At 37.1% G+C, this 12,624-nt stretch overlaps 1 protein-coding gene across 1 annotated transcript; it reads right to left on the bottom strand.

The window, feature by feature from the left end:
- Window positions 1-1,694: 1,694 nt before the first annotated feature.
- LOC124634765 (activin receptor type-2A-like) lies at window positions 1,695-12,486 on the bottom strand. Its single transcript, XM_047170434.1, has 5 exons — window positions 12,126-12,486; window positions 8,338-9,245; window positions 7,459-7,826; window positions 4,934-5,084; window positions 1,695-4,600 (listed from the first exon to the last, which is right to left on the bottom strand). The coding sequence occupies exons 1-5, from the start codon at window positions 12,178-12,180 to the stop codon at window positions 4,418-4,420; spliced, it is 1,665 nt and encodes a 554-aa protein (XP_047026390.1). The 5' UTR covers window positions 12,181-12,486; the 3' UTR covers window positions 1,695-4,417.
- Window positions 12,487-12,624: the final 138 nt, after the last annotated feature.

Below are 12,624 nucleotides of genomic sequence, written 5' to 3'. Positions count from 1 at the left end.
CCGGAATGGCGCGCGGGGTGCGGGGATAGCATCAACGGTCTTTCAGGAAAGTTTTATCGGAGCAGACCGTGGTTTTTGTGTGCGTGAGTCACAACAATGATTCGGCCACCATTGCGCGGCGTAAAGGACATTGGGCGAGATGTTTGAATGTTGGTCTACTCCCCCTCTAGTAATGAGTCATACATCATTTGAAAGGTCTTTTTAAGCGTTACATTTTGTACTTACATACTACTTACCAATTCTTAGTACTTTAGATGTTAGAACGTGTTTAAGGTTTTTTATCGATAGTTAGTTTCAAGTCCTTAGATTCCTTCTCTAGTAATTAATTATATATCACTGGAAAGGCCTTTTTAAATAGAACATTTCGTACTTAAATACCTCTAACAAATTGTCAGTACCTAAGAAGCTACAGTAGATTTTAGACATAGTTATTATTTCACTAAACATGGTCCAACTCCCTAAATACTAACAAATGATAATCGCCGCCGTACAAGAAAATACTCTATATAACACAAGCTTTCTATTGATGTATTACTTAATGCTAGAGGAGAGGTAGATCAAAACGCTCATTGTCCTTTGGTGGCGAAAAAAAATTGCTTCATTCCTCTAGGCATCGACTTAATATTTTTGATCCTAATGATCCCGCAGGACTTCTGAGGATCTGAGGCGGATGACGGGGAGTAGCGACCCCGCGCTTCTTTATAGCTTGTCGGTCAAAAATAATCTTTCTTGTTCTACTAGTCAATGCAATTTATTTGATACCCGTATTGACAGATTTGAGAAAAGAAAAATAAGTCGGCGGCGGCCATCTTTCTTCCATCTTGGACCAGCTTTCGATGAACAGCGAGTAGCAGTTCCGACTACCTATTTGCCCTTTCAAACAATAAAATCGTCATAAAATTTTGCGATAACTACATCTAACTACAGCTCTCGTCAAATAGCTTTGCCGCTCAATTAAAAAGTCGGAAGTAACGAACCGCCATTAAGTTTGGCAGGACTACAGGAATTCTGCACATAAAACACCCGAAAAAATAAATAAGTCTTCAAAATTTGCGGTCTTCAGAAATCCTAAAAACCGAAAAAAAAAATATTCCGGTTACAACGTATTTTCTACCATTGATTTTCTAGCATTTTTTCAAAATAAATTAAGTTATTTTACTTTTCCTAATTTATTTTCAGATTATAGTATACAAAAGTGCAATTTAGTAATAATAATAAAATTATTAAATCGATTCTTTATTTTAACGAATCGGATCATTCGATGCAAAACTTCTATCACCGTCGCCATCTTGTCTATGCGTCTTCAAATTTAAAAAAAACAACAAATGTAAACAAACATGGCGAGTTCGATCAGAATTCCCGGTAATTACGATTGGATTTTCAAAAGGTATATTACTAAAGGGATGCTAATTATGAAAGGTTTGAATGCGTCAAAATAGTTTAAATTTATTTAGTTATTTTATTTAGTACTCACAAATACGGTTTGATTGGAAAGAAAATAAATATGAGCGTAAATAATTAGGAAAGTGTATGACTCATTCGCAGACCCCGATTGGGGTCTAAACCGAGCTTACGGTGACATTGATGTTCAGACCCCAATCGGGGTCCGCTACGGATTTGACGGTTAAAACACTTTTTGCAAAAAAGTCGAATAACTGATTCCTCCCTGTGCGTAAACATATTTAAAAAAAAAACTTGGTCGATGGCTCGTTTAAGGAATTTGATGGTATGCCCCAAAAAACTAGATTATTTAGTTAACCACCTTTAGATCTAGATGTGCGTAATGTATGTCGATAATTTGATTTACATTACATACCAAGGAGATGGACAAGTATTTACAGCGTCACACGACAAATGTACAGCTCAGTTGCCGGGAAGTGGAAAAGGGAGCGGGCGACGACAATTACCATACATTAGATCGTGGTAGGATGTTTATAAAGGATGCTTATGAATAGCCCCGTAAGTTGTTTGTGTGGCAATCAATTTAACGTCTGGACTAGGTCTAGCGGCCTTTAATAGGCTGACTAGGGTGTTGATACGATAATATGGAAGACACTTATAGACGTAGTACTATGAACTACGTTTGAGACCGAATTTAGTGCGTAAATAACTTTCAAGTAGTAAATAAAAACTGCTTGTATGTCGCTAATTATAAAACAATAGAAAATCAATTGTGTCTCGCGTATATCTGCGCTCCGACATACAAATGGTTAAAGCCAAAAATAAACTCATAAAGCGTTTAGTAAAAAGTTTGATTTAATATTTACCTATTTATTTGACGATGACTCCTTTATTTAAGTAAGGAAGACACCAATCTATGAATAGATTTAGGTAAACTAGATGTGGTATTCTCTTTATAATATGAGTGTACTGTCTAATTTTATCTTCGAGACATCTTCGTAGACGGTGAATGAACAAGACTTGCTATAATCTGGGAATTCCAACGCGATGAGCGTGACTCATATTTCTGAGAACTCTTTGCTTAGAAGTACGACAAAAATTCCCTTACCTATATTTTTACTCATAAATAAAAAATCGCAAAACTAAACAAATGCTAATGTTCATAATTTTTTTTTACCTTCTTTCCCCTTTTGAATATTTAATCTGTTGTAATTGGACATGTCGGAATCTCATAGATAATTAAAAAGGACGCTTTCTAATTTAGGATCGACCCCATCGTTACCAGAATAGAACTCTGAGACTTGCCACCGTCTCGTTTACAATGCTTTAAAATTTCATGTCATGAAGGTATAAGTCTGACAAATAATCAATCGGTTCAGCCAAACGTGAGATAATCGTGCACAAACTTACATACATACATGTCAAACTGAGAACCTCCGTTTTTTGAAGTTGGTCAAAAATGTATGGTGTAGTAGAAGTTATTTCAGTCTGTATAAAGGGCCTAGGAGATTTCTACAGGCGGAACAGGGTATTATGGATACAAATATTACGTAAATGCTATTCGCGTGACATTCAATTCCTATTTATTTGTGCCCGTTAAAATTATTATCGCAGAAACATTGATTGGACTGTGTGTGTTCGATGATAAATGTGCTTTCAAATATATTGTGCGCTTCAAAATAAATAACTTAAATTAAAACATCTTTTTAAGGCCGATTTTTCAATCATAAGTTTGCTTCTATCTGAGGAATAAGAATGGCGACTTGTCATATTTAAAAAGCAAACATATTCTTCAGATAGAAGCTATCAGGCGATTGAAAAATTTACCCTACAAAGACTTTTTAAATAAATCATTTAAAAAGAACATACTGTCTTTTAGATTCGTACCTCTGTGGGCTAAAATTCTCCTTAAACGTGTTATTATTTGAACCTTAAAATTATAAAGAATCGAAATATTGTTTTAAATATACCGATAAGTAATGAATTCTTTAGTTAAACATCAATGTCCTCTTACCGCCGCACGCAGAGACATTTATGATTACTTAAGTCTGCACTAAGGAACGGCTTAAGTAACCATTAATGGCCTTACTACAAAAACTTAAACACCTGATTTACCCTTTTCTAAAAAAATTGTGGCTGCAAAATGAACCATATGTCAACGTCATAATTTGACATTTTTTTAGACAAGACTTAAACTGACGTTTAAAAGTTTTTGTGGTAAGACGGTAAATGTCTCTGAGGGTGTCCATTAATATTAGATAGTATGGTGAAACTACACTATGTAGGATAGTGTTAGATAAAACTTGATATTTCAGTAGTGATTGGAAGATTCTTTTAAATACTATCTTATGAATATGACGAATTTTTGTGTAGTTTCAGAACATGTAAGTCTACCGGGCTTTTTAAAATGCATTTAAAATGTTGAGCATATACCCACTTTTTACATTACCGAAAAATGCTTGTATGATTTTCGAAATTTTGTTAACCTTTTATTGGATAAGTTTTGTTCGATATAAGCCCGTATTACTTATCCTAAGATAATCCCTATTTTACAATAGATAAAGTTACCACAGAGCATGATACAATTTTTGATAGCCAATTTCACAGGACCACATCAGTCCTTCCGAACCACATCATATTCAATACAGTCTGTATTTTGAAATGTCCAATGCATAACTTATACTTTGTACTTTACCTTACAATCACTGGCGCCGCTAAACATAACCAACAATACAGGTACTGAAAACTTACTTTTTTTTAACTGCCTGTCACAGGTCTATGGACCTTAAAGATTTTCCGTCAGTTGCACAAAGATCTATTAAAATTAAGGCTTCTTTACATGTAATGCTAACTTTTTGTTGATAACGAAAGAGTCAGCAATAGATTTAAAGAACCTTTAACTTAGTCAACTGACGGTGTAACTGTCTAAATATTCATAGGTCTATGGTTAAGTTTTCTGTACCTGTTTGTTCAATGTTCAGAACTGTATGAGCGGCAGTTCGACGAGCGTGTGACGTCAGCAAGGCTGCTGATCAGCCAGCTCGTGGATGAGCAGGGGAGTGGTGTCGGGCGTGAGGGCCGACACGGCCGATGCGGGCTGCTGGGCACAGACGCGCTCGAGCACGCATGAGGCTGATAGACGAGCCTCCGCGTCGTGGTCCCAGCACTCTTCCATTGTGTCGCAGAGTACTGATAGACCCTGTGGAGTTACTCACTTTTAGTAATAGGTTTTGGTGTTATTTACTGTTCTCGATTTTTCATTAGGTTTCGACTACATGGACAAAATATTAGAAAATACGAAGCTTAAGGTACATTAATTACTTGTTTTTATTCCAGTTATGTTAAAGCGCTATGTAAATAATGGTATCAAATTCAATATAGCATAATCAAGACTCTTGTAGGAAATATTACCAGAACTCTTCTGCTACAATATAAAAATAAACTAAAAAAAATACGAACATCAGAACTAAGAACCTTCTCCGTTTTTTGGTAAATCAGTTAGTTAGTACGTAATACAATGTTATCTACTTACGGGATGATTACGCCAGTGTGGAGGTATATGAGGGCGCAGTTTCCTCTGCACAACCGCCTCCTGCATTTCTTCGAGACTGGGGTGCGAGCCCACCTCCTCTTCGAGAGGCAAACGGTACTGTCCAGGGGTTTCCGGAGCCGCCTCACTGCATCTACAATGTTGTTCAACAATTTAAGGCTGATTTTGCCTTTCGAGGGTATGATTAGGGGTCGGGCTGCAGGATTGTTCGTACCGGTATAGAAAGGGCTTCCGAACGAACAAAGGTGGGGTTTAGTTAGTGAAAGTCTGTCTGTCCTTGAAGCTGCACCCACAGAGTAATGAGGGTTTAGGATCCAAATCATAACGATTACGATTTTGGCTTCTAATAGGCAAAACTGATAAATTAAACTGAGGTTTTCTGAGATCCTGGATCTTAAATGTTCAATTGCAGAAGCTGTTAGATATGACAATTACATAGCTATTAATACACAAAGAGCGTCTTTCTTCTAAAATATAAGTAGAACCATTTAATTTTGTTTACTTGTAAACTGATTGCGTGTAGAATTTATTTATTAGAGACTGTTATCGTTCAATAGGAAGTATCGCACTTAGTACTCATGTAGGATGCGACAATGACGTGTTACCATTGTAATAGCGATAGCACAATGTATTTTATCTAAATGAAATTATTATTTTCCATGTTGTCGGAAAGCACATTAAGTACGGGCTGACATATGTACGTACGCCGTCGAAAGTAGACAGAGTAAAGGGCAGGAGTAAAAGAACATGACTGCTTTTCTACACCAAGAGCACTAAAAATATCGAAAAAAAATGCGAAAACCGAGCCTAATATAACGTCCTCCAAGCCGATTACACAAGTCAACAAAAAAAATATTTTTCTTTGAGTCTGTTATTTAGTGATTATTTTCTGATTGTATACACCGAAAAAAAGCAGTAACTCTATTTATAATAAATAAAGTATGCTTTTGTACCTTTAAACAATGTAAAACGAATATTAGTGTTTTAGCAGTTTTTTTCAGGAGCCGTTGCATAGGTATAAGATACAGGACAAACTGTCAACGACAGTATCCATGTGCGCTTTGCTAAGGAATAACGTATTTTATGTGTCATGACTCATGAGGCCTAAAATGTCTTCCAAAAATTGCAAGAAACGCATGGACTCTTTTTGTTATATTTGTGGCAAATTAATTAAAGTGAGAGCCAAAAAAATTTGTTTGTCGTCAAATAGGAGCCTTTGTGAAGTCTACGAAGCTTATTTTAATTTACCCTGAGCTTATTACTGATATGCTTCACAACTTCAAAGTTATGGGTTGCAGAATGTCTTTGAAAGTCCACATGTTACATGCTCATTTGGATATCTTTAAGGACAACTTAGGTGCAAGGGGAACGTTTCCACCAAGCTGTAGTGAACTTTGAAAAGCGTTATCAAGGACAATATAATGAAAACATGATGGGTAACTACATTTGGTAGCTCATACGAAAAAGTTCCAACTTACACAGAAGAAAAACCAAGTCTGTTCATTTTTAAAGTCTTTTTTGTATTATTTTTTGTATTTGTGGGTTTCCATATGTCGTCTTGTATAATTAAAGTCAATAAAAATATATGAATTCAAAACTGTTTTCCTTTTACATATAATTGAAATTAAAAAATAGAGCTTTTTCATAAAAAAATAAATTTCGTTTTAGTAACTACAAAAGCAAACTTTACTAGATAATAATAGTTTTTCTTTAATTAGTTAAGCATAAGTAATCAAAATCAGAGGTACAGAACGCAGACTCAAAATTCGTGTTGACCTGTGTTATCAGCTACGGCGGCTGTTCTCATGTAAGGAGGAGTCTAATATACAAAAAAGTGAAAAGCAGTCAATAATTAACTGATATCGATATATCCTTTGGACCAATAGTTTAACTATAAAAAATATACTTATTCGACTACAAAGTTAGTGCACTATGAAAGCGTTTGCTTTCCGAAATACTTTCGCTGAATCAATAATTCAGAAGCTCAGTTCAGAACTCAGAAGTGATGAATTTGACCTAAAAACATAAATGGAGTGCTTCTAAACTTAGTTCTCGTGTATTTCGCGAGTGCAATAGGCCTGCCAATACTAAATTATATTGTTAGAGAAATAACGACACTATTGATGATACAGTTGACTTCGTGTCCATATAAGGGCTGCTTAATTGCAAAAAATCCTTACATTACTTTTACTCGTATTTAATATAATTATCAAAAATTTAGTTATAATTTATCACATAAAACAATGGTTAGCGAGGAATGGATAAAAAGAAACATCGGTGGTTTAATTAACGTTTTGGTTGCGAGATAAAATCCTGTTCAAAAGCTGATTTGTATGCAAAGTGCGAAAGCTAAAAGACGTCAATAAGTCGCATACTACTTAAAAGTCGTTCGTCTGAGTGACGAAATGGTATAAAGTTACGCATTAGCAAACATTGCGTCCTATTTTAAGACTGTATTAACATTTTGAATCACTTTGCAAATCAAGTGATATCGTAGACTGACTTACCTTGAAGCGATCTCCCAGAGAACAAGCGCGCACGCATACATGTCTATCCTTAGGAAGGCGTCTTTCGTGAAGTTGATGGCACCATCCAGAACTTCTGGGGCCATGTAACGTCGAGTTCCGACCTGGCCGTGAGCATCTCCGCAGCCCCTTCCAGCCACGAATATCAGGGCGAGTCCAAAGTCCGCAATACAAGCGCTTAGGTCAGCTTTAAGGAGAACGTTCTTAGATTTGAAGTCACGATGAGCGACGGCTGGTTTTCCACCACCTTCTTCGTGGAGATGGGCGAGTCCACGAGCCACGCATGCCGCGATCCTCCAAGCCTCCACCCAAGTTAGAGTATGGCCTTTCAAATAGTCGCACAGGGAGCCCTGATGGAAAAATACGTCATCTGAACTACGGAGATTTAAATTAATGTAGTAAGGAGTAGGACCTGATACCTACGCTACGCCGTAACGTAACCTCGTGGCCGTATTACTCATTCATCAATCTAAATATAGTAGTTAACTTGTAGAACCTGTCAGGCATTCTTTCTTGCTCCGAACATATCGATCTAAGATGCAGGCGGATATTTTTAACTTGCTCCTATTGTTCGTGCTACGGTCAAGACTTATGTAATACTTAACACGATGCCGAGGTAATTATAAAACTAGATAACACTTTCGTTGGAACTTGGAATACATTTTTGTTTGTTCATAGAACGAATTCTGATTTGCGAAGAGAGTTTCAGTTTAATTTTGCCAAATAACATTTTGAACTACGCAACTAATATCATAATAAATCTCCATTTTTATCTAAAAACTATTTACTTGTTGTTCCACCTATATATTGTTTTGTCTACTTTTACTGAAAGAAAATAAAAAGCTTTTAAAAGGAACTCACCTTCTCGTGGTATGCTGTGACCAGCCAATATTCAGCTTGAAGATTGTCGCCTTTTTTGTCGACTCCGATATAATGTAAAATATCTGGGTGGTCCATCCTAGCCAGGCGGAAGATCTCTTGCTCAGCCAGCCACGACTGCTTATCTTGTAAGGGGAACACCTTGACGGCCACGTCTCGCTGGCCTAGCTTGGCCCTCCATACAGCCCCGAATCGTCCTCTAGCCCGAACCTCGCACAGAGTTACTTGGCCTACTAAGCCAACACCTTCATTCTCCATGCCAGCACCTGCCGACGGAGGCCTCGATAGTGACGCCTCACCGTTAGCCAGTTCAGCAAACGACGTTCCTTTACGCTTCCTATACAGCAGGTAACAGCCAACAAGAATTGCGAATAGCAAGAACAGGGGAGTTAGAGTGTAAGCTATGACTGCCTTGGTATCATCGTCAGCGCTAGGCACCGCGGACGCAGGTACTCTCTCAGGCGGTATTTCTGTTTGTGAAGACATTCCAGCTTCTATGCCAGGGAACACAGCGTTCTGGTTGCACATGTCTCCTTCGCAGCAGCAGTGGAGGAGAGGTAACTTGGAGTTGTGCAGTCTGCAGCTGGTTGCCCTGTCTGTGCATGACACGGTGTCTACGAAACATCCTTTGAGCTTAGGATATGCTTGATTGGTAACGTTGTCGAACTGCCACAAGACAACACAGTGGTTACTCTTATCAGCTTCGACCGGTTGACACTCTTCTTGTATGACGTTTGGTACACATGTAGCGTTTTTCGCGGTATCGCAAGTGGACGTTTGGGAGCCGTTGAAGAATTCACAGTACCTGGTGGTGACCCGACCTTCTTTGGGCCGCGGGGGGAAATTCTCGTCAGACGGCGGAGCGGCGGATAGTGACGTCACTTGAGTACCTTTCACAAAATATTTGCACATTACTAATGTATTTCAAGTTAATTGTGTTAAAGGGAAATGTAAGAGCATCAATGTTATTAAAGTGCCTGTTGGGTATATTACTATATAAGGACTTTACGTCACAGTATTTGATTTCTAAGAAAAGAGTAAATGTCATTATTTCTAGTTCACGTCACATGTTGATAGTTAATTCAATAGATCTGTATTCTATGCAAAAGGAGTCATAACTTTAAATAGGTATTTAATTTTATCCAATGATTCTGTGTTACAAGATTATTACTGCTATCAATGGCACACGGAACAAAGCTGAATTTCATAATTCGATATTATAGCATTATTCTAATTCAATTTATTAATTAAAATGATGATTCAATTGCACAATAATGCCTGCTCCTATCAGTTGTTACTCATTGACCTTATAATAAAACTACCAGCTTACAGCTGAAATATTGAAAATAACAATATAATAAGGTTATAATAATTTATTCCTCCTGTAAAAACTAATTCATCTATTAGACTAGAACAAGCAACTCATGACTTATTCATTGCAATAAAACATTCTATGACACATAAGCTTTTCAGATTTTAACCACGTTATTCATCTGGGAACATGAAAAGTATTAAATTATCTCACTCACCATTCTTTTTTATATTATTAAAAAAGTAGCAATCATCTATAAACTAATATGTATAATAAAGAGGTTTTTTTGTTTGTTTGTAAAAACAAACCCTGAAAGCTCCAAAATTGCTGGATCAATTTGAAAATTATTTTGCAGTTGCAAAGCTACATTACGTGAATAATCCTGGCTATGGGTACAGGAAGACAATTCCATTAGAAGTAGGTGAAACCGCAGGAAACAATTGATAATGAATATTAAAACTAAACTAACAAGTAATGAATATTGAGGCAGAAATAGAACTTTTGTTATGCCATGAGACGAGAGTGCAATAGAGTGAGAATTAACTAAAATATTTCTTTAAATAATATCATAAATATGCCATTCTTGGTATGTAAGTATTTGGTTTGTTTAGTAAACATTCGCTAAGCCTTTTCCCAACTGAATGGGGGTTGGCTACCATTCTAACTAGATGCAGCCAAGTACCACTGTTTACAAAGTAGTTTGCTTAGTAATACTAAATAATATTTCTATGCAAGTAAGCAAATCAGTACAATTAAGTTTATCAGAAGGTCATCCATGCATCAATTATAGACATTATAAATGGCTTATGTTTAACTGATCACCAGATATAGTAACAAACAGCAGACAAAAATAGTAAATGATCACCAAAATGAAACTCGCATTTTAATGTAAGGGTGCGTCCACATCTGGCGAATGCGCAGCACGCGAGCCGATCGCGAGCTGCCCGCGAGCTGCGCGCGTGCATTTTTGTTCGTGCGCCGCTTCTGCGCCGCCCGCGCGCAGTTCGCGCGCGACCTAAGCGCCGCACGCGAGCGGCGCGCAGGCGGCGCGCGACGTCTGCCATCTTCGATAGTACTGAGCCAATATACGGAACTGTAAGGGCGAGAACTGATTGCGCGCAGATCGCGCGCTGCTCGCGCGCTCTATACGAGCCTTGCGTGAGTTGCGCTAAAGAGGCGCACCGAACTATTGCAGTGACTGCACGCGCGCAGCTCGCGGACAGCTCGCGATCGGCTCGCGTGCTGCGCATTCGCCAGATGAGGACACACCCTTTAACTATCACCAAAGTTTTAACACTTTGCTATCCTATTTAAGTGAAATTACTCCAAAATAAATCATGCGTAAGCCAAAAATAGTAAATGATCACCAAAATTAAACCACCATTTTAAAGTAAGATTATAACCAAAGTTTTTAAATTCTGCTATCCTATTTAAGCAAAATGAGTCCAAAAAAATCATTGTTATCGCAAAAGTAGTAAATGATCACCAAAAGTAGTAAATGATCATCAAAAAAGTTTTTACATCTTGCTATACTGTTTAAGTAAACTGACTCCAAAAAAATAAGTTCGGCCTGATAAAATAAATGTAATAACATTTTGGGGACCCTTTTCCTGCACTAGCGTGGAAAATTGTCTATTGCATGCCTCTAAACAGTGCGATAAGAGTGTATTGAGAAACACATTCTTCTTCTTCTTTCTCCTGCCCTGTTCCCAATTTTACTTGGCGTCGGCGCAATATGTCATTTTCTTCCATTTTCCCCTGTCACTCGTCATACTGACACTCATGCATGCATTGCAAGCTGGACACATAACTTAATATGGCATCATAATACTTTATTTGGTAATAAGCCTACATTTTATGGCAATCACAGTGACTTATTTAGGCAAAAATAATACATTAATTTGGTCGTCAAGAGTTGGTGATCATTTACTAAATTTGGTGGTCGAATACAATTTAAAGTGAAGTCGTGACTAAAATAGCTGGTACTATTACATTTTTAGACTTTATTTTTCTGGTGTTCAGTAGATATTTCTGGTTGCAAAACTTAGGGTATCAAAGCATTTTATGGTGGTCATTATATTTGTTCCCATTATGAATTACATTACACTGTGTTACTAGAACTGGGTAATTCAGAGTAATTTAACAAGAATTTTATTAAATTTGCCAATATTTAATTTAAATAAATAATCAATCATGGGTTCAAAAAGTGAAATCTTATTCCATGCTTGTTTTTTTTCTACTCATAATAATCATAAAACATGTTTTGTGATATACTGTTTTGTCAAGATACAAGTTTTTGTCAACAAAAACACTGTAAAACAATGGCTCATTAACACATAACTCTCATTCCTTGTACAAAAAGCAACTTTTTGCGCCAAAACACATCAAAATGACAGAAATATCTTATCACAGAACAAACATTAGCTTTGTGAAATTGATAATTAGAGAGCAGGCTTACCTAACATCACCATCGCGGTGAGGTACAATATCCTCGGAGCCATCATCAGAACCATGGCGCAGGCGGGTTCAGCCCTCCGGACCCGACGCGACAATCCAATGTTATTTTTATACGCGGCCCCGACATCAACCGTCTAGTCTATTTAGGAAATTCCGACATAAGTACATGTCAGATAAACAACGCACATCCCAATACGGCTATTTCAAACACACCCACACACTATAACTGCACAAGGAATGTTGCAACGTGCACGATAATTAGTTTTAATTAATCCAATAATCTCAATTGCATTGATTTCAATTAGTATTTCCGAAAATAAAGAGCATCATACAAATCGCAGTACGAGGCTTCGCTTTTTTTGACGTTTAGTGATGGGATGGGCAAATGAAGAATAGACAAATTGAGTGATGTGCTTTCACACTCAACTACTACTAAACAAAACAGTAGTCGATTAAAAATATAAAAACTCAGTTGCTTTCTATTATTCACGATTACATAA

The sequence above is a fragment of the Helicoverpa zea genome, chromosome 11 (genome assembly GCF_022581195.2).
Source record: "Helicoverpa zea isolate HzStark_Cry1AcR chromosome 11, ilHelZeax1.1, whole genome shotgun sequence".
NCBI classification, from domain to species: Eukaryota; Metazoa; Arthropoda; class Insecta; order Lepidoptera; family Noctuidae; genus Helicoverpa; species Helicoverpa zea.
This window is presented reverse-complemented; position numbering and strand designations above follow the sequence as displayed.